The sequence below is a fragment of the Perognathus longimembris genome, chromosome 27 (assembly GCF_023159225.1).
Source record: "Perognathus longimembris pacificus isolate PPM17 chromosome 27, ASM2315922v1, whole genome shotgun sequence".
NCBI lineage: Eukaryota > Metazoa > Chordata > Mammalia > Rodentia > Heteromyidae > Perognathus > Perognathus longimembris.
In genome coordinates this window covers 5166986-5189677 of record NC_063187.1, presented here as the reverse complement: position 1 = coordinate 5189677, position 22692 = coordinate 5166986, and the positions used below count along the sequence as shown (strand labels likewise).

Here is a 22692-nt window from a genome sequence, read left to right as displayed (position 1 = left end):
AAGCTGGGGAGGGGAGCATGCTAACACAGGAAAACATACTCCAGGCGAGATACTTTGTCCTTTGAAGGGCAACAATTTTATTTTTGAGGAACTTCTTACTGCACATTTTCAAAGAGAGTTATTTAAGAAATCAAAAATTGTGATCCTCCCCTCACTGTAGAAATAAATAAGGGCATAAAATTTCTTTTTTTAAATCATGACACTTGGAAGTTTAGCACCAGCATCCAAAATGAACAAAAAAGGAGAAAAAAAAAGCATTTACTATATATTTCAGATTTCTTTGGTAGGGGTTCTCCCCATGTGGTATTAATATTTCTTCTTTCAATTCATAGTACCAAAACAGTAAAAACCAGGAAAAAAAATAGAAACCTAGTGGTTGTTGAAACTGGGGAGGGTGCTCTCTTGCATTCTGTGCAGGCATTCCCGGACTGCAGCTTGCAGGAAAAATTGCTGACATTTTCCTTTTGGAGTTGTTAGTTTCACAAAAGAATAATAGCAAACATTCAAATGTCCACATCTTGGTTAGTCGTTGGCTTTATTGCTTAGCTGTTTCTTTGGTGTTGGTAACGTCGTAGGTGTGCTTTATTTCTGAATGGTCATTAATTCTTTAGGTCACCTGGGAAAAATTAAATCAAACTTGTTTTTTAATAGGAATCTGTCATCATCAATTTTGTCCTGCAATGTTCACAACCCAAAATGTATTCCAGTAATGCCAATCCCACAGAGAACAAAGCACCAAAAATGTGTCCCGGAATCCCACAAGGGACTTGTGTATGTGAATCACAAGGACAGTGAGAGTAACTTGTGCCACATGGGCAGTGCGGACCCGGGCTCTTACCCGATGGGTGGTGCCTGGGGCGCGGTGTCACTCGGCACTGCTCTGCTCCGGGGCCAGAGCGGGGTTCTCAGCTGGTGCTTCACCTGCCTTGGTCTACAACACAGAACCAAACAGTGAGGGGGCAGAGTTTACAACCAAAGGGCCTGACGGGTCTGTTTCCATACCTCTGAAGGCAAGCGGCCATGCATCACCTCCACTTTCCTAACATTCTGTGTAAGCCACAGGACTTTCCAGAGGACTTGCCAAAGACCACTACCAACCATACCGTCTCTGATGTAAAAATGCTTTCAACTCCCTCTCTGTGGAAATGTCTTCCTTGTCAAGAGAGACCCAAATGAGCTCTGAGTTCCCATTAACATGATTCATTTGTTCAGGGAATGTCAATTAATGGAATTAAACCTGTTGGCTTGTTATTTACAAGCCATTCCCTAAACTGTGACCCAAAGAGAAGGGCTGTATCTGCTGTGTGTCAGGTTATCAGAGAGAAGAACCTCTGAGGTGTGCTCTGGTGAAGAATGACCCGACCCCGCCCTCGTGACCGGGCTGGCGGCTTTACCTCTTTGCCATCCTGTGGAGCATTAGGAGGACGAGGGCGGCGGCGGTAGTTGTAGGGGCGCCGGTATCCGTGGCGAGCAGATGGCTGGTTTGGGCCATTGGCCGCTTGTTGGTTCTCTTTATCTTCAGCCTCTCCAACAGCTGGCGCAGGTCGGGGGCGGGGAGGACCCCTAGAGCATGAAACACAGAGCAAATGCAGGGACACAGGGACTTGTGCCACCCTTACCTATTGAAGGAAGTATTTACAGGGTAGTACTGCAAATGGAAAAAAGCCTCATTTCACCATCATTTTCCTCTTATTTGCACACCTTTTTGTATACACTCTAAAATAACGTATTAATTTACATCACATGCAAGCTGCAGAATATAAATAATGGTTTGGTACAGGTATAATGCAATAGTCTAGTTGTCAAGAACAAGAAAATGTTATACCAGCATCTGAAAATGTGTCACAGACAAATGTTTAAGGCATGTGGTCAGACCAGTCACATCTTCTTCTAACTCTGTGTGTGTGTGTGTGTGTGTGTGTGTGTGTGTGTAAGAGGTAAAGAAAACAGACACACAGCACTGCCATCCATTTTATCAGTGCTCAAGGCCTTCCACTGGCCATTACTTTGTAGAAAAGCCACATACCTACGGTACCTCGGGCGGTATGTGGGGTTTCGATGAACTGGTCCTGGAAGCTGAGCTCCCTCAGGGACTCCATCCTTCATCTCTCCAATCTCACCAGCCTAAATGGGCGTGAGAGCAGAAGAATGAGTGTCACAGCCTGTGGTGTAATAGGATCAGAGAACACAACTGTGTGTGTACACACACACACACACACACACACACCAGTGCTGAGGTTTGAACTCAGACCTCAAGCTTGTTAGGCAGGTATTCTACCACTTGAGCTGTGCCTACGGCCCTCATGGCTTATTTTTCAGATATGGTCTCATGTTTCTGCAGAGGCTAGCCTGGACGATAATCTTCCTACCTACCTGACAAATGCATGCCACTAGGCCTAGCTGTTGACTAAAATGGTTGTTTTGGGTACGGTTCTGGGGGTGGGGGGGGGTAGCTGACTTGTCCTTTAATCACAATACTTTGGATCTCAGCCTCCTGAGAATCTGAGATTATAGATACAAGTTCACCATGCCTGACCTCTAGGACTGACTTTTTATGCTTAATTTTGTTGGTGCTAGTCCTGAGGCTTGAACTCAGAGCCTTAGTGCTCTTAGCTTTTTCACTCAAGGTTGGTGGTGCTCTACCACTCCATTTCCAGACTTTTACTGATGATTTGGAGGTAAAACAGTCTCACAGACTTTCTTGTTGTCGGGGCTGGCTTCAAATCTCAATCCTCAGAACTCAGCCTCCTGAGTACCTACAATTATAGGCATAAGCAAGCAGTGCCCACCTTAGAACTCCTTTTTAAACAGCAAAAGAGTATGCTCCATTACAGTGAACTACTGATTGAGTGGTTAGAAGTTTACAAACAGGAAAAGGGAAGAAGAGAATTCAGTTTTTCACCTATCCCCCAGAGCCCCAAAGTTTATTTTGAAATCCAACATTTTCTCCTCTTGAAAGACCATGTTTCATACAAAGGACTGTAGTACATTTGGGCACTGGGACATTTTCAATACATTCCGCGACACATCAATTCTGCAATCTGATTTTCCCTCCTCCGCAACACTGAACATCTTACCAACACTGAACCAAATCTGAACCATGGGCTGTTGATGTAACTCAGAGGTTGACGGCATGCCAGCCCCTGCGTTCCATCGACACCACAAATTACACTAGATAGCCAATGAATATCTTGACTATGACTTAATCCGATTTCTTCCTTTCAGTTTTTTCATATTTGCATCAGGGATATCTTGGTGATAAACTTATAATGTGGGGGAATCAAATGAACTTGCTGGTAAATTTTCAGAGAAAGAGCTAGAAATAAAGCCCACTGCTAAGATCTGAGAGACGTTAACAGTATAAGTGTACCCCAAGTTCTTTCTTGAAACTAAATCTCCAGGAAATTCTTCCCAATAAAGAATTTCATTACAATTCTGTATTTCAGTGAGAGTCAGAAGACAATCTACATTGTTCCATCAAGCTTATCAACCCAACTGCATATACTTTGATTTTCTACTCTCCTCTCAGCTCATGCACAAAACCAAAAATGACGTTTCCAGTCTTTCTTGCTACTTAGTCTGTTCTCACTCCATTTGTCTCCTCCTCTTTCACCATGGATCTCAGCTTGCTTGCTCCAGGCCTTCATTGCAGGCTCTAACCACGACCAGAGAGCAGCCACAGTTCTCTTGTCCTTAGAAATCATCAAACTTACAGAGGAGTTAAGAGACAGAGTCCAATCTGCAGACCACACGGAGGTGAGAAGACACACGTGGACATGCGCTGAATGTCCTCCTATCTCTTCGGGGCTGGAGTGTTTCATCCATCTTTACTTTGCTTTCATGATCTTGACGTGACAAGGAGAACATCCAGGTCCACTCGTTTGTGGGGTGTACCACAATCTGGGTCGTTTTGTGGATTCCTCCTGAGGCCACGTGGGTCCTTCATCTTCAATAGCAGGGCACACGGCATTCACAGGCATTCCCCTCCTGTGTCGGCTCTGTGGCACATGGCTTCAGTTCACATCACTGCTGTGCCCTCCGGTAGGAGATGCCAGCAGGAGCTCCTCGAAGTTGACTCCTTTGTAATTAACTAGTACTCTATAAGAAGTGCTTTTGAAGGCTGCGGAAATCCTGCACCCCGTTACACTTTTCAGTACAGACATATACTAATTTACAGGTGTAGACTGCTGGCTTTCTATCTTATTGAGTGACAATCTGTGGCCGCCATTACTGGCCAAGAAGAAGAACCCTGTGTCTTCTTTACAGGTCTCCAATATTCTTTTGAATATTCACCTTCTGGGACAAGATATTCCAGGCTCCTACTTTCTCTGCCCAAGCTCAAAGAAAATCAGTCAGCTCCACAGAGGGCCATTTTTCCAATGTATCACAGCACTTCATATTCGAAAACTGGGAGCTGGCTGGGTGCACTCAATGTCATCTGGATATCCTTGCTTTGACAAAACTAAGAAAATGCTCACATGCAGTTACTCGTATAAATGTGTCTGTGCACATGTCTGTAGGCTGACGGTAGGTGTGTACACAGACCTTTGCCTCCCTTACAGGCCCTGATCCCAAATTTTCCCCAAGCCATGGCATTGTTTTGAGTTCTTTTACAGATACACAAATGAAAGAAACCCATTGTCACATCACAAAGAAACCACCTCAAAGGAAACTAGTCCACCCATTCACTCTCACTTTTGTCCTCAACAAACCACAACCAGTTCTTAGCATAACTGCCTCCAGCGATTGACAGCACTGAACACAGTTCCTTCCTGAAATACTTTCTCTCAGCCTGTCCCTTCCCAAGGTCTCTAGCCGGTGCCTCCTGGTCTCCTCAGTTTTTAAAATGTTTACATCCCAGAAGTGAGTTCTATCTATAATTTAATTTTTACTGGCACACACTCAGTTTATCTCATCCCAGGCCCTATGTCTCTCAGTAGTGTCTCTTCAAAACCTGCACCTCTGCTTCCTTTTGGTCTCTTCTCAGCGTCACTTAGAGGAACCATACCTTCCTCCTTCATCTAGCAGCTCTTCACCTCTGCTTTGTTTTAGTCACTTCTTAATCCGGAAAAATCCACGCAACTCAAAACATCGTTCCCCAAACCCAAACTTTCGGATGTGCTGCTTCCTGCATACGCCACATATCCAGAGCGGGTACCTCTGTGTTTAAAATATTTTCCACCCTGACTGCTCAGCTCGCCCTCACCTCCCTCCCTCTGTCAGCACTGCAATCCAGCCCTGGTCATCTGCCCACTGGGAAGCAAGTGGCCTCTCTCCCCACTCCACTGTGGTCCCCAAAACAACAACCTTCTAAATGTGCTCCTTTCTCTTCAGAATCCTCGCCTGGCTCATCACACCCGGAGCAAAGCTAAGGGCCTCACGACTTTCATTCACAGGCATTCGTGACCCCTACAATCACAGAGAGTGGCCTGCCCCAGCACTCGGACCCTTCCAACCTCTACTACATGGAGAGAAGACGATAAACAATGTAAATCACGCTCTGCCACTTGTCCATAGTCACGTAGGTGAAAGTTACTAAGTGTTAAAACACTGCTGATTTCAAAGGCTGCAGAAAGAATGAGGTAACATGAAGTTCAGACATCTGCCACTTGGGAGATGTCAAACATTGTGGCTCTGTTCAAGAATTCTCTTCTCGGGCTGGGAATGTGGCCTAGTGGCAAGAGTGCTCGCCTCGTATACATGAAGCCCTGGGTTCGATTCCCAAGCACCACATATATAGAAAATGGCCAGAAGTGGCGCTGTGGCTCAAGTGGCAGAGTGCTAGCCTTGAGCAAAAAGAAGCCAGGGACAGTGCTCAAGCCCTGAGTCCAAGGCCCAGGACTGGAGAAAAAAAAAAAAAATTCTCTTCTCAAAGATGATAAATGATTGCTAGCAGCTCAGGAGTGGCTACACACACACACACATTTTAAAATGAAAATCATTCCATAACTGACCTATCTTACTACTTTGTCTTAAAAAACAACACAACACACGACTGCCTCACACAACTGCCTGGCACTGCAGCCAGTGGGATACAGAAGAAAATAGAACTTTTCTATTTCATCTCGACAGCTTTTAACCATCCTAAAGGGCACATCATACACTTTTCAAAGACAACACACTGAACCTTAAAGCTACCTTGTTACAAAAAGAAAATTTAACATTTGCTTCAAGGAGACTTTAAATCACCAGATACATGAAAACATGATAGTATGTCTTAGAAAATTGTAAGGGAAAGTTAAAGCAATCTGAGATCCGTTTTTTTAACTTCCAACATGGAATTGGCGGGGGGGGGAGTGTGCTAAGATCAGCCTGAATTAAAAATAAAACCCACATGTTCAAAATTCTTTTGTGTAGTTTCTGAAATTCCTAAGGTGAAATTACACTCTTGTCAGAAACAGAATGTATAAAAAAAGAAAAAAAAACTAAATCGTGAGAGTAATTATCAAAGAAAGGCAATACGAAGGCATTAAAAATAAATGTGCATTACAATCCCACGTGTTCATGTCTAGACTTCCTAGAACCTACTAAGTCTCACGTACCCAAGGTCTCCATACATGTGAACACGACTTGCTATTCTTAGTGCATTTGTCAGGGGCAGCTGTTGCGTCCAAGGGAGAAAACAAGCAATGCAGAAAGAGCACAGCCATGCACAAAGGGTCAGGAGAAGTGTCACAAACAACAGGCTGGACATAATGCCCAGTCCACACATTACGCATTATGGGGCGGGTGGGGGAAGAGCCCAGGGACACAGAGAAAGAAAAACTTGTAGCTTCCCCCACCCAACTTTCCAAGTTTCTGCAAACTAAAGAGTTGGTTCAAGGCTCATTAACAAACAACAAATTCACAAAAGCTCTACTAATATTTTCCCCATCTCTATTCCGTTAGTTTTCCCTGAAAAGCCAGCACTCTCATCTGATTTGGTACTTTGTATGTGTTTTCTACGTTATTATACCCTTTCTGTTTAACTTTTGGTATCGGTATCTAATGCCTCCAGGTAGAAAATGAACAGCTTAAGGCTCACTAAAACTTCCAGTTGCTCTCCAGACTTCATAGCTAACTGGCGGAGATGGGATTCAAATCCAGACCCTATTCCCACCACTCTGGTACCTACACCACCTGCCTCCATTTTTCTCATTCTTCTCTAAAAGGGGGGGGGGGGGGGCTCCCCTGTCATGGGTGTGGCCAGGAGCCCTTTCTGGAATGACTCCTCTCGAGTGGCATGGGCAAGCTGCAAGCCGGGTGTTAGTTCTAGCAGCTGGATGGAGCTGGAGGAGGAAGAGGAGGAAGAGGAGGAGGAGGAGGCAGAAGGATGGAGGTCCAGGTGCACCTTTACCTGCATTCGGTTGGGGTGGGGAAAGCCCCGCACGCGCCGGTCAAAGGCCTGTCCCACGTGGTACGGCGGGAAGCGCCGCTGCCGGTACTGCGGGCGGTACTGGGGGCGGCGCAGCTGGCTCCGCGCCCCCGAGAATTGACCCTCAGCGGCCGGGGGCTCAAATCCTTCACTGCTGCCGCTCCCTTCCTCCTCCTCCTCCCCAGCGTACTAGCGAAGCAAACAAACAGAGATTCAGGCCGAGTTCCAGCAAGGACAGAACCCCAGGAAACCCCTTAGCAGGAGGTGTCGCCAAAAGAAAAGCAAAATGAAAAAAACTTCCCAGGGCAGTCGGTTATTGGCAGACAAAAGGCGTTTACCCCCAGATCGCCTGGGATAAATTAGATCTATGCAGAGAAAACATCAAGAAGCAGAAGAGCAGGAGCAATCAAACTATAGCAAATTTAAGTGTCATCTAATTAGAACGAGGACTATGACGTGACCTCCATCGATGTGTCTCCCAGCATTTACCCACTGGGCAAGGCCAGGACACTACCTAGAGAAAGATGTACTTCATGACACTGTGAGCGCAAGGGACCTAAATGGCTTCTGGCTATAGCCCCCAGTCTCCAGGACCTCCACAAAGCCAAAGATCCTCATAATGACACTGAGCCATGTTTGCCTTCTTCCTCATCACTGGTGAGCCTGGGGTCAGCTTTCCTGTGGACAATGACGTGCAGCCCCCACACAAAACCCAAAGAAAATCCAGCCATTGCCTATGGAACCACGCACCAGAACCAGAGGGGAAATCCAGCCATGATCTATGAAATCGCACACCAGAGAATCCAGCCATGGCCTGTGTAACCACGCACCAGAGAAAAACCTACAAAAGTATAATGCAGCACAACTCTACTCACTCAATGTAAGAATGTTGATGTTATTTAAATGACCAAGTAATGGGCTAATTTCTCATACAACCCTCAGTATGAACAGACATAAAAATTCTAGAGTCTGCAGTAGTATCTACACAGACAAATGGGTCCAAAACCAAAAACCTAGAGAACCACTAAGCTATTTCATGATTCTTTTTCTATGTTTAGAAATAAAGTTTTGATTGGGCTTTAACAGTAGTAAGCCCTAATACTAACCATTTCTAACTGGAGACTTAACTAGCAAATAAAATTAATGACTCATTTGCTATAATTTCCTACTACTTCACATATTGTCATTTTATATTTTAACAAATGTGGCCACCAGCCACCACTCAAGGACCTCATGATTTCAGAACCCACTTCATACAGGGAGAGAGCTAAACAGTATTATTTATGAAAACTAACCGTAAGTTTTCAATGAATACCTTAGAAACTACTACAAGATTAAGGACTCACTTCTTGTGGTGAATGACCCACATGCAAAATTCAATTCCCCAGTAGAAAAAGCCTCACTTGGAGAGACACTCAACTATTCAAATTGCAAGAAAAATCAAGCCATTCTACTCTATGTAAAACCAGGATCAAGGGGCTGGGGATATAGCCTAGTGGCAAGAGTGCCTGCCTCAGATACACGAGGCCCTAGGTTCGATTCCCCAGCACCACATATACAGAAAACGGCCAGAAGCGGCGCTGTGGCTCAAGTGGCAGAGTGCTGCTAGCCTTGAGCGGGAAGAAGCCAGGGACAGTACTCAGGCCCTGAGTCCAAGGCCCAGGACTGGCCAAAAAAAAAAAAAACCAGGATCAAGAAACAATTCATTGCGATAAAATATATATTTCTACAGCAAATAGTCACCATGATATTAACTCTAAGAACCAATGTTGTGAAGGAATGCCTCTCTTCCACTTTACACAGCCAAATCTTTCATAAACAACTTTGTGAGACAATTGTAATGGCACCTCTGGTGGTGACTGTACTTGTGAGATACAAAAGACACCCACTATGCACTTCCACAATTGTGACATTGTTTTTCCTAAATACTGTTTCCATTTCGGGGGGGGGGGGGGGGAGTCTCCTAGAAAAATTCAAAGATTTTTCTATCACTTTTTGTTCTTGACCAAGAATTCAAAGTGGTCACACCTAGATCTCTGAGAATGAGAATGAACCTAAAAGTTAATGAAATGACATTAACAGAATTTATCAAATAAGATAATGTAGTAAGTTTGCTACAGTAGCTCACTCCTAATTCCGACCCCTCGTGGCTTATTAATTAAAATAAACCAAATATGGCAATTAAAACAAGGGTTAGAAAAATACAGAAGCAGATGAGATGCACTAGGAAATATGATAAAGCCACTTCAGACAGGATGTAAGGGTGAGAGAATAAAGAGCAAAAGCACACTAAATTAGTTAGGAGAGACGTGTGTGTTACTGAAACAGAGACCACAGGAAGGAATGACTGCAGGTATTTCATTCTGCTAAGCTCGCTCAGGTTATTTGCATGTTATATGTGCGCACATTAGTACTCGATGGTGTTGATCCCTACTTGTATTTCTAAGAGCCTTTAAATTGAGTCTAACTTCTAGTGAGATGGGTTTATACACTTCTTTTCCTCTGAACTGTGACCAGTCTAAAGAAAACATCTGTACTTATTTGTTGCTTCTTTAGAAATCACAGCAAAATGCTATGCTACATGAAATGGCTACATTATTTACTACTTTTGTGACCAACAGCTGTACTGCCTGTGTCAAGTTTTTCCTCATTTTTTTTTTCTTATCACCAAGGAATGACTACACTTCCGTTATTTGCAGAAAGGGGCAAGTTTCCAATGAGACTGGTAGCTATGGATAAATTCTGGCACTAAATGCTGCCCAACCCCTTCTTTCCCCACCCCCACCCCCCAAAATCTCTTGTCCTATCTCCAGACTGAGTATCTCTAGGTGTGCTTATGTCTCTGATCCTGTTAAGACCTGCATTTACTATTAGCCAGGAGGAATCTTCCCATCACTGGTCAGGCACAAGGACAACCTACGTTACGGGGAGGCCCGCGGCGTCTGCCGTAGTAGCCGCGTCTGTAACGGCGCCGGTCAGCAGCGTAGCGACTCCCTTCCACAGGAACTCCGTCTGGGCCAGTCACGTTGGCTGCTTCAGCACCCTGAGAAGGAAAACAAACACAGAACCTCCACATTGTCAAGAAACCAAACTCACTCTCTGCAAAAGAGCCCCTGGCCGGCTACAATGTGGAGGGACTAAGGACTCTCAAACATGGGCTCAAGTTTCACCTAGGTGCTGAAGGTGCTTGATGCTCTGATGTACAGGTCTGCAGTTGGCTAAACTATGCCTGCTTGCATGGTTGGCCAAGTTCAAGAACATAAAGTAGCAAAGAAAACACAGCTGCCTAAGTAGAAGCAATGTGAGACGTAGGAGAATGTTCCCTGATGGGACACAACCAAAAGGGAAGAATATGCTGACATCCGTGCCACCCTAGGTACCAGGAGTCTCCACTCATGAGCCTCATGGCGCTGTCTAGCTCTCTGTCAGAGAGGAAGGAGGGCGCCTCTCCCATCCCACGTGAGAGGGGAGGAAACTTCTCTCACCTTGGCAGCAACAGCAAACAAAGAGCCCTTAATTTAGAAGCACACTTTGTTTTAATTTAGAAAGCACTTTGCAGTCCTTCTTTAGGCCTTCCTATTATTATTACCGGTACACACTTAGGACCCCTTAGAGAGAGGGACAAATAAATAATGTTTCAGTGACAGCCTTATAAACAGTGACAAAGGGAATTCAGAAAGAATATGGATCGATTTGTCAAAGTTTGAATTCTAGAAACATGCAAAAGTCGAAACAGCTTGGAAAAAAAATGAATATTTTAAGAGCTGGATGGGTTGCCACAGATTACTGGAGAAAAAACTTACTGGTAAACTGATGTGAAATTCCAGGGGATTTGCCAGATACCCTGTCAGTCAAACTGGTGGGGCAACCACTTAAGTTTCAGGATACATCCATATATAACATAGAGCAAGCATTTTTGTCTTAGGAGAGTTTGAGAGCCGTAGGAATCAGGACTGTGAAATAGAAGAGCCACAGAGGGAAGACGGAGGTAAAATTTAAGCTGCCATGGTTACCTGCCATGGGCTGAATCAAAGTTCTAAGTTTATTTAGATAAATTCCATTTCTAAAACCCAAGCCCAAGAGAGAAAGCAATGGTCAAATATGAATCCTCTTCCAGGGAAAGTAAGTCTTCGTTGCCTGTAGGCAGAAATGCTTGCAAATCAGTCTAATTGCTTTGTGTATGGTTGGTAGGGAGCCCAGACCTAGCATCTATTAGTGTGTTTAAGGGGGAGTGGCACAGTGGCCTTATTACAGGGCACAGGGCTGAATCTTGTCTAGGGGGATCGTAGCTGAGGTGGCGTCTGACCCCATAGGGATGGAGAGAGCCATGTCGCTTCTACCCTGTCCTCAGACTCATCAGCACCCTAGTGACTGAGGTGGCTGGAGAACCTGAACTTAGCTCCAGTCACGTGTGTCTCATTCTGCAGCTTGGTACAGGTGGTCCAGAGGAGCTGGCCAAGGTGAACCCTGGGGCTTCCCAAGGGCACCCTGACTTCCTGTCTGGAGTCTAGAATGGAACTCAATGTGAGTTCAGTTCAGAGGCATGATGTGTCCATTGGAAAGCTGTCTTCAAGGCCCCTGACAATGAGCTACATAAGCAACAGGATCTGTGCATTGCCTCTTCTGGCCTTTTCTATAGATGTGGTGCTGAGGAATCAAATCCAGTGCTTCATGTTCACGAGGCAAGCACTCTACCACTAGGCCATATTCCCATCCTCTGAGGATCACAAGCTTAAGGCCTAACCTTCAAAAACCAAGAAGAAAGTGAAAGGGAAGAAGGACAAGAAAGGGAAGAAGGGGACAGGGAAATGAAAAAAGAGAGGAAGAAAGAAAAAGAACTATTTTGTCCACAAATAGTGTTAATCCATTTTTTAATGCCAGAAAACACTAGCATATTTCTTCAGCAGTGAATAGTTATTTTATGAAATGAGAAGTTGAAAACATTTGGGGCTGGAGTGTGCCTCAAATGGTAGAACACCTACCCAGTATTAAGAGGCCCTGAGTGAAAAATCTCAATTCCATCAACAAAGTTTCATTTAATATACTAAAGATGTTTATAATAGCACTCAATAATCATATTTCTGCTGAGCAAGAGCAATTGGCCAAATTCAAGCTCCGGCAACTTCACAAAAACAAAGATAAGGGGCTGGGGATATAGCCTAGTGGCGAGAGAGCTTGCCTCGTATACATGAGGCCCTGGGTTCGATTCCCCAGCACCACATATACAGAAAACGGCCAGAAGTGGCGCTGTGGCTCAAGTGGCAGAGTGCTAGCCTTGAGCAAAAAGGAAGCCAGGGACAGTGCTCAGGCCCTGAGTCCAAGGCCCAGGACTGGCCAAAAAAAAAAAAAAAAAAAAACAAAGATAAATGCAAAACCACTTTCTCCTTTCCTAAAAAAAAAAAATCCTAAAATGAAGGTATAATTTGGAAGGGGCTGGAAATCGTTTACTATGCAAAACACTGATGCTAGGATGGTTACCCGCACCCCGTTGCTTACCTTTTCTCCTTCAACCACATCAAACTCCACCGTTTCTCCATCCCCAACGCTGCGCAGGTATTTCCGTGGATTATTCTTCTTGATGGCTGTCTGTCAAGAAAACACACAAGATTCTACTTGATTCTATTCTATTGCAATGCTATTGTACAAAACCATCAAAAAACAGTTATGACTTTCCAGTTTACTCGAGTCCACTTAAAGAAATCATGTGTTCATACTTAAATGTATAATTCTCCCACTAACATCCATCTCCAAAAATCAATTTAAAAAACTCTAAGACCAAATACTTTATAAATTCTTTAGAAGTTAGTAGTTTTTCTGGTCTGCAAAGCAGCTTCACCAGAAACGTATGCTTGTGTTTCTGTGTAAGATACCATGAAGTTATTTTCCAGCCTTACTGAAGAGGCACTGAATTACTTTCAGCTTTTTGGTGCTTAATTGGAGGTAAAGAGTCTCAGACTTTCTGCCTGGGCTGGCTTTGAACCTCAAGCTTCCGATCTCAGCTCCAGAGTAGCTACGATTACAGGCACACTTTTCAGTTTTCAATCAAAGAAGAGACAAATCACAGTTGCAACAAACTTCCATATCTTTGGCTGCGACTCTTAAACAGTTAAAAGGGCTGAGTTTCTATGAAATTAGGTCAACTTCACTTTAGAGAGGGATTAGGTGTGTGTAATCCAGCCCTTCCCCTTCTCTGAGTAGGAGGGGTAAGGAAAAAAAACACAGTGAGTCAATAGGGCAGAGACCTCACCCACACCACAGAGGAAAAGGCAGCTCAGGACAGGATACATGCGCAGGCAGTGCTTTCAACCATTCCAAAGCCAGCCCCACCCTGCAGGCTGGGTCCCTTTTCCTGTTTAACTGGGCAGGCTTCAACACACTGAAGTGACTCACCACACCTCCTCATGGGGCTAGAACCAGGTCACAGGCTCCAGCTAGCTGCTAGCTGCTCATGCTGGCCATGGAGCAAAAACTCAACTCCCCAAGACCTATCAGCCTGTAGCTACAGCACAGAAACCCCAAAACCTACTAGCCTGGGGCTATCACCACACAACACTTTTCAGTCTGTTATGACTTTAAAACTATCAGATCTTATGAAGAAGCAATCTACTACCATCATTGAGGTACAGTGTCAGTGAGTCTGCTCAAGAAGAAATATAGGAACCAGACAGCTTTCTATCCCAACACACACACACACACACACACACACACACACACACACACCTAAAACAGAGGAATAAAAATCAGAAGAGAAAAAAAAAAAACACTCTTAAGACAAAGTCCCAGGACGAATACATTAGCATGACAATACTAGTATAAACACTGAAATGATATACCTACTTCACATAACTCATTGAAAAATAAATGTACAAGAAGCACAGCAGGGAAGAATAGAAGGTCTTCTAATGTGTTTTGTAAGAAAGCAATCCAGGATACAAAATACAGAAATAGTGTCCCAGGCTAACACTAAGCACAGAGCCCAGCTTTTTCACGTCTCCTTTTCAATACTGCTTTCCATTGTTAGAGACTATGGGCCAAGTATGTGCTAAGCATCTGTCAGTCATCAGGAGGGAACTTGAAATCTTCTCTAGTTCAAACGTACAAACTCTGACCACCCCTTCCCGGTGGGGGAAATTCCAATGAAAGGAGCTACTTGTCTATACATCTCACCAAGCACTAAAGGTACCTTGGAGAAGCATGCATACAGAGAGGGAGACAGAAGAGGCCAACAGGCTTTTAACTTTGAAAGCCTGAACATCATTTCATTCAACTGCAAACATGAAACTGAAAATAGTTAATACAATAGTAGGAGTATCTGCCAATCTTAAAAATGTGGACCTGAGCTCTCATCCCAAAATGGACCCCCACAGAGTTTATGCATAATTTGTAGAACTCACTTTTGGAAAAGGAACAAACAGGTATTTAAGACTTCCCTCCTCATGTGGAAAACTTAACATTTATAATCCTTCTTACCTGATGTACAAATACATCTTCTTTGGTGTCATTCCTGGTAAGGAAAAAAAAAAGACTCATAATTCAGCACTTTTCTAGTGAGAATGTGCAGAAACTTAAAATTTTTTATTAGATCAAAACATAAACCTTTGTTTCTTCTCAACTCAGACACCTAGCCGGGATCAATCCTCATGAAAACATTTTCAACTCCTTAAGATACTTGCCTTTCCTCCACACCCCCAGAACTGACATCCAAGCCCAGGATTCAACATACAGAAACATTATTTTCCTCTCTTCCTAAATCACGCGGCATGTAACCAGAGCCCTAGATTTGCCTCCCTCCAAAAGCAAAGCAAGGCAGTTGGAAGGGCAGGGCACAGCTGTGAACTAGGCTCTCCTTACACTGAAACTTAAAACAACTCTACTACCACCCTACCTAACCTCCCCCAACTGGAAACAACAAGTAAAAAGAATAAGGGCAGCAAACATCCTAGAAAAACAACCCAAGTGTCCAAAGAGCAAGCAGTCACCCTAGGCCCTACATGCTCTGAGGTTATCGTGATTTTCAGAAAACACAGTTCCCCACAGGAATTGGATGAGGCCTGGATTCTGGATCCAGCTCAGTGACTCTCACTAGTATGTGACCTTAGGGGAGTGGTTGAAAAACATTTTAGGAGTCCATTTCTCCATCTATGAAATTATGGATATGAAACTCTTTCCATTTCTGATCTTATTTCCTAGCCTCTTTTCTTTTAATGATTATTGTATGAAGGTATCAATTATTATTCTGGAAGTGTTATCTTAAGGTTTAATGACTAGTCATTTACAAATGAGAATAAATTTCTCCGATTACCTTCAAGTTTATACAACCCATTAGTAAAGTATGGCAAAACATATGTATACACTTAAAACACTTAGATACACATACCGATTTATAAATCCGTATCCATTTCTGACATTGAACCACTTCACAGTGCCAAGGACTTTGGTGGCTAAAATAAGATTAAGCAGATAAATTAGCGAGTGGCCTAAAAAAAGAGGTAATGCTCATATCACTAAAGTTCTGACAACATTACATAAATTCTAACTCCATCTCAGTAAGCCCTTACTTAATAGCTTGACTCCAACAGAAATCAGGAAAAGAAAATGGAGCGAGGAAATACTGTACTAACCAATAAAACTTCCAAGTGCAAAGGAGAGCCACAATGGAAGAACGCAGAGTAACAATCCTAGCACATCCTTTTCACACTGTAAAATATCAGACATGCTTCAGTCACCAACAGGGTAGCTCCTTGCCAATGACCCATGCACAGAGGCCTAAAGTCAACTTGTACAGTTGCTAGTGAGGCCAAAAGAACCCAAAGCCCTCTTACTGAGCCTGCACTCGCCAACCTGAGACATGACTGCACAGGCCTTACTCAAACAACCATGGTGAATTTGGGCCTCTGTTTGTTTGCCCTATAGTCCTACAATTGAGGGGGAAATCAAACCTGTTATTTGCTATACAATTAGCTTCTTTCTCTACCTTTTTTTTTTTTTTTTTTTTTTGGCCAGTCCTGGGCCTTGGACTCAGGGCCTGAGCACTGTCCCTGGCTTCTTCCCGCTCAAGGCTAGCACTCTGCCACTTGAGCCACAGCGCCGCTTCTGGCCGTTTTCTGTATATGTGGTGCCGGGGAATCGAACCTAGGGCCTCGTGTATCCGAGGCAGGCACTCTTGCCACTAGGCTATATCCCCAGCCCTTTCTCTACCTTCTTCATGAGCAAAGTACTATTTTTCCCACAATGCCACAATCTTTAAGGGGGGGGGGAATCAACACATTCTAACTTTATGCAAATTCATGTTTACCTTAATAGGATTCTTGGAAGCCATTGTAAATATCAAATTTAGAACCTTTAGGAAATGCTTATGTATATATACATCCAGAAAGTACATGAGGCAGCTATCAAAAAACAGAAACGGTGGCAACACAGATAATAAGACTGCTTTTTTTGTTTTTAATCCTATTTTTGAACTAATGGCCTGGAGATCTACCACTTGAGCCACAGCTCTACTTCTGGCTTTGTGTGGTGAATTGGCCATCGACTTGAGATCTCATCCTCCTAAGTAGCTGGACTTACCCCACAGGCATCCAGCTAAGGCTTCTTCTTTCGCCTCTTTAAAACATAAACTTAAACTCAAGACTTGCTCTGTGGGGCTGGGAATATGGCCTAGTGGCAAGAGTGCTCACCTCATATACGTGAAGCCCTGGGTTCAATTCCCCAGCACCACATATGTAGAAAATGGCCAGAAGTGGCGCTGTGGGTCAAGTGGTAGAGTGCTAGCCTTGAGCAAAAAGAAGCTCAGGGACAGTGCTCAGGCCCTGAGTTCAAGGCCCAGGACTGGCCCAAAAAAAAAAAAAAGACTTGCTCTGCTGGTGGGCAGGGTGATTTTTCACTTTTACTAGAAAGGGAAACACTCTGTCTTTGAGAGAGTGAAGATATTTCACGTAGCCTGCATTGGCTAAGCATTCTCCAGCTCTAGTTCCAAGGAATGCCTTTAGTTTATAATCCAGAACCACCAGTGTAAGGAAAGAAGAAACAGTTGGTGTTTCAGATGCAAATGTACAGAGGCTAGTTTGGGGGAAATTATATACATCTAGGGTATAGATTATTACAAATGATACACTTATTGTGCTTCTCTTCATTTGCCTAAAAGCTAACGACCTTGGGGAATACAAGCATGAGACTGTTTTCAACCCCTGTCTACCACCATGAAAGAACACAGATTAGAAAGTTATTGCTAATGATAGGGGGGTGCAGATGAATGACTTGAAGCCCAATGGCCATGCAGATCAAAGGTTACTGTATTTCCAATGTACTTGGGGAAAAAGTGAATTCTAGTCATATGTCCAGGGATTTCATAAAGCCAAAGAAATTCTTATTTTCTTATGTTAAAACCATTCAATCCACCTCAAATACACACGTGTGTAAGGAGGAACACACAAAGACCATAATCAACTCATTTAAAAGAAAGCTGTCAGCGGAAGTGGTGCTGTGGCTCAAGTGGTAAAGTGCTAACCTTGAGGTTCAAGGACAGAGGTCAGGCCCTGAGTTCAAGCCCCAGGACTGGAAAGAAAGAAAGCTGCCAGAGCGTAGGGGCTCATCCCAGTAATCCCAGCTACTCGGGAGGCTGAAATCTGAAGCCAGCCAGGGGCAGGAATTAACTACAACAAAATCCAGAAGTGGAGTTGTAGCTAAAGTGGTAGAGCACTTGTCTTGAGCAAAAGAGCCAACTGAGAGCATGAGGCCCTGAGTTCAAGCCCCAGTACAGGCAAGAAAGAAAGAGCAGGTTTTGCTTCTTTATAAAAACTACTTCCCCTGGGCTGGGGATATGGCCTAGTGACAAGAGTGCTTGCCTTGTATACATGAGGCCCTGGGTTCAATTCCTCAGCACCACATATACAGAAAAAGCCAGAAGTGGCGCTGTGGCTCAAGTGGCAAAAAGAAGCCAGGGACAGTGCTCAGGCCCTGAGTTCAAGTCCCGGGACTGACCAAAAAAAAAACAAAGAATCCAAGAAGAAGCAACATCCATTTCAGTTTCAGTCAACACTGTGCCTGACAGCATCCACAGGTTTGCTTGGCAAAGAACAAGAGGTGACACTGGGCAGAGAAAACTGTCCGTTTGAGTCTTGATGTCGTCTCGAGAAAAGAAATCCTCCAGATGGAAACAGAATGGCAGTTGGTAGCTGGGAGAACTAAGCATGCCTCTGGCTTTCCTCTGTAAAGACCACATGGGCTTCCAAGGAGGAGCAAGCAGCAGGTGGGACAGGAGTTCCGGGGCTCAGAGCACATCTTAAACGCTGTGGCTTTGGAGAAACACGTGTGTGGATGCGCCCGGAAAACACAAGGTGGGAACAACATCGGAGCAATAGTTACTGGGTTCAAGCAACCTGCTTGGAGGGGCTCTTGGTGTCCCCTCTGAGGGGCTGGCACTTGGTGTCCCCTCTGAGGGGCTGGGTGACGCTTAAAGAGCCTTGAGAAAAAAGAAAAAAAGCGGCACCGCTGGGTCCCCCCCGCATTATCCCCTGGGTCTCCATGACAAGGCTGGCTGGGAGAGCGGAGATCAGGGCGCACCCCCATGCTTCCCAAGCCCTGGGGTGGGCGCACGTGGGTTCCCATGCGCTTTCCTGTTTGCACTGCAGGATCTGGGCGCGCCTCCCCCACCCCACCCCACCCCGGCTTTGCGGGGAACCCCCCCCACCCCCCGCAGCCCTTTCCTGTCTCCCACCCAGTCACCACGTTGTGGACAGACGTCACCTCCACTTCCGACAAAGTTTTCTCAGCTGCTACACCACGTGCGTTCCCACAGTCCCGGGACAGGGTGGGGTGGGGCTGGCCCCGGGTGGAGGGGGGGGCATCGGGAACCCCCCCCGGGGGGGGGCGATCGGAAGCCCCGGGGGGGCGGGCCTTGCACCAGTGGGCAAAGGGGGGGCAGGGACCCAGATCCAAGTTATCCCCCCCCCCCCAAGGGGACGGATTGCAACACGTCCCCGTCCGCCGGTGCCTGTGGTGAGTGCGCATGGCGACTTTCCCGGGCCGCCGGGGACACCTGAACCTCCTCCTCGGGGAGGGCGACCCGCCAGGCCCTAACTCTCCCCAAGGGAGAGTCCTCCTGCCCCACACCCGGAGCCGAGCCCCCCCCCCCCCCGTGTCCTCCCGGGCTCCGAGGCCCGGCCCGGCCCGGCCCAGGTGCTCCTCCATCTGCGCCCTGGGCCACGGGGCTTGGAACCCCGCTTCCTGGGAGACAGAGGCCAACCACCACCTCACACACACTTTCTAGGTGACAAGCGAAGACACCACCCCCTTCCAGGTTTCTGGGTGTCAGGGGCGAACTCCCACACACACACATGCACACACTTTCTAGGCAAAAGTGGCAAATACCGCCCCCCCCTCGTTTTCTTGGTGACAGGGGCCAAGAAAGCCCAAGCTTTCTCTAAGTGGCAGAATGAGGACCCCCCCCCCAACTTTCTGGGCAACAGGGGTGAAGACGTCCCCCCCATCTGCTTTCCAGGGAACAGGAGTGAAGAACCCCTCCACCACTTTCTGAGTGGCAGGAGTGAGGACCCCCCACCTTGTGGATGGCAGAAATGAGGACCCCCCCCGCTTTCTAGGAGGAGCCCCCCACCTTGTGGATGGCAGGAATGAGAACCTCCCACTTTGTAGATAGCAGGAATGAGGACTTCCCACCCACACACACTTTCTGGGTGGCAGGAGTGAGGACCCCCCACGTTCTGGGTGGCAGAAGCGAGGACCCCCTCCCAACCTTGTGGATGGTAAGAATGAGAACCTCCCACTTTGTAGATGGCAGGAGTGAGGACACCCCCCCCCCCACTTTCTGGGTGGCAGGAGTGAGGAGCCCACACTGTGAATGGCAGGACCCCCTCCCCATTTTCTGGGTGGTATAAGGAGCCCCCCGCTTTCTGGGTGGCAGGAGTGGGGAGCCCCCTCCCCGCTTTCTGGGGGACGGGGGCGGAGAACCCGCTCCCTCTCCCGGCCCGGCTCTCCCGCCCGCTCCCCGGCCCCGGCCCCGGCTCCGTCCCGGCCCCCGCGGCCCCGCGGCCCGGCGCCCGCACACGTGGTCGGCGCCCCGCCCGCCCGCCCGCACTCACCGAGAACTTTCTTCTCCGCGTCTTCGCCGCCGGCCGGCGCCGCGGGGCCCGGGGCTGCGGGGGCCGCGTCCCCGCCGGGGTTGCCGGCCGCCAGGGCCGGGGCGGCGCCGCCGGCCGCGGGGCTCTTGGGCGCGGGGTCCGGGGCGGCGGCCGGGGCCGGGGCCGGGGCCGGGCCGGGCGGGAGGCTGGCGGCGGCGGTGGCCGCGGCGGCGGTGGCCTCGCCCGCCTCGCTCATGCCGCTGCTCCGCTCTCTCCTCCCTGCCTGGCGGTTGGCGGCGGTTGGCGGCTGCGGGGCGGCGGCCGGGCTCGCTCGCTCGCTCGCTCGGGCCCGGGGCGGATCTCGCGGCCGGCGGCCGGGCGCGCTCTCGTGGCGGGCGGCGGGCGGCGGGCGGCGGGCGGGCGGCGGGCGGCTCGAGCTCCGGCGGCGCTGGCGGCGGCTCCGCGCTGGGTCTCCGCGCCCAAAAATGGCCCCGCGCGAGCTCCGCCCGGGAGGCGGGGAGGGGAGGGGAGGGAGGGGGAGGGGGAGAACGGGGAGGGGAGGGGAGGGGAGAGGAGGGCGGGGAGGGGAGGGGAGGGGGGAAGGGAAAGGGGAGGAGGGGGAGGAAGGGAGGGAGGGAGGGAAAACTTGGCCTGACTTGAGCCCAGGGCTCCTCATTGACATTTAAAGGCGCCTGATCCCTTTCAGAATGGGAAAGGGGAAGAGGAAAGGGTGGGGGAGGAAGGGGAAAAGGAAGAGGAAGGGAAAGGGAGGGTAAGGGGGAGAGGAGGGAGGGGGGAAGGGGAGGGAAAGGGGAGGAGGGGGAGGGAGGGAAAACTTGGCCTGACTTGCGCCAAGGGCTCCTCATTGACATTTAAAGGCCCCTGATCCCTTTCAGAATGGGAAAGGAGAAAGGGGGATGGGGAAAGAGGAAAGGGTGGGGAAGGAAGGGGAAAAGGAAGAGGAAAGGGAAGGGAGGGGAAGGGGGAGAGGAGGGAGGGGGAAAGGGGAAGGGAAGGGGAAGAGGAGGGAGAAGGGGAAAGGGAAGGGGAAAAGGAGGGGGGGGAGGAGAGGGGGAGGGGAAGGGTTGCCCCCCCCCCTTGCACCTGAGCTTTGGGGGGAAAGCACCCCAGCCTGTGCTTGGCCCTTTGCATTTAGCCATTCACTATTTAGCAAGCGCCAGAAACCATTATTGGCACAGCAGTTGCCACGCAGCACACTAAAACCTTCAGACTGTGGCCCCGCTGTGGGCCCTGAAAGAGCTGATGGATCATTGATCCCAGGTGAGAAGTTGAGCTCCTGAGCCCCCAAAACCCACTGTACAGGCAGACTTCTCTCTGCCATTTCCATGTGCACGTGTGCTAGCCGTGCGTGGTTAGCGTGCACTTGCTGAAATAATGTTGAGAGATTCACTAATGAGCCCACTGCACGCACACCCATTGCCCTAAGCTGGGGAGGGCTGTAGCACTGAGAGACATCCAGACAGGGGTCACCCCGTTGTCATGTGGCCCTCATAGGAGGCCCTGATCCATACCCATGGCCCTCGGGAGCTGACCTGATCTGTCCTCCCAGGCTGGGGGTGTGCCTCAGAACTAGGGCGCTTGAGCCACATCTTTGTCATGGTCCCCAGTCGGTTCACCCTTAATGACAGCCGACAAGCGCTGTGCCAAGTAGAAATATATGTGTCCCGCTCCACGAAAGCTCCATTTTAAAGTTCCGTCCCTCCTCCGCACTGACCAGCAACACCCATCACGCTCTGCAAACAGATTCTTGCAAAGCCATTCATTCATTTGGCTACCGGGTCACTACTAGGTCCTAGCTCACACATACACGTTTTAAAGAAATTCATTCTTGGGGAAAATAATAGTAAAAATGTGGCACTTGAGGTTTTTTTTAACTCATCTCTTCTAAAAATTACAAACTTGAATATTACATCCAGGTTTTTCATTGGAGTTCCATCTGAGGCATACCTACAGATAATGTTACATTAGTGTGTGTACCTGGTCTAATTGTAGACATCATTGAATTGTTTCTTAATTTCTAAAGATTAAGTGAACTAGAAGCATGATTTTATGGCGGTGAAGATTGGCCATTTCTTTTCTTATCCGATAGAATGATTGTTATTGCTACTTAACATTCAGATTTAGGTTACAAAAATCATGAGAGGGTCTAAACTCTTCAACCCGACCCAACACACACAGAACTTCCTCTCTTTTTGTGCCAGTCCTGGGGCTTGAACTCAGCGTCTTGGCACTGTCCCTGGC

General features: G+C 47.4%; 1 protein-coding gene across 2 annotated transcripts; it reads right to left on the bottom strand.

Moving 5' to 3' along the window:
* Nucleotides 1-50: 50 nt before the first annotated feature.
* Ybx3 (Y-box binding protein 3) lies at nucleotides 51-20786 on the bottom strand. Of its 2 annotated transcripts, XM_048335175.1 has the most exons (10): nucleotides 20452-20786; nucleotides 15732-15795; nucleotides 14825-14858; nucleotides 12851-12940; nucleotides 10275-10397; nucleotides 7337-7543; nucleotides 2027-2124; nucleotides 1395-1563; nucleotides 839-931; nucleotides 51-616 (listed from the first exon to the last, which is right to left on the bottom strand). In XM_048335175.1, exons 1-9 carry the CDS (start codon nucleotides 20684-20686, stop codon nucleotides 866-868), a joined length of 1086 nt encoding a protein of 361 aa, XP_048191132.1. In that variant the 5' UTR covers nucleotides 20687-20786; the 3' UTR covers nucleotides 51-616; nucleotides 839-865. The 2 variants fall into 2 exon arrangements, with proteins under 2 accessions (XP_048191132.1, XP_048191133.1); XM_048335176.1 differs by lacking the exon at nucleotides 7337-7543 and having other exon boundaries at nucleotides 20452-20781.
* Nucleotides 20787-22692: the final 1906 nt, after the last annotated feature.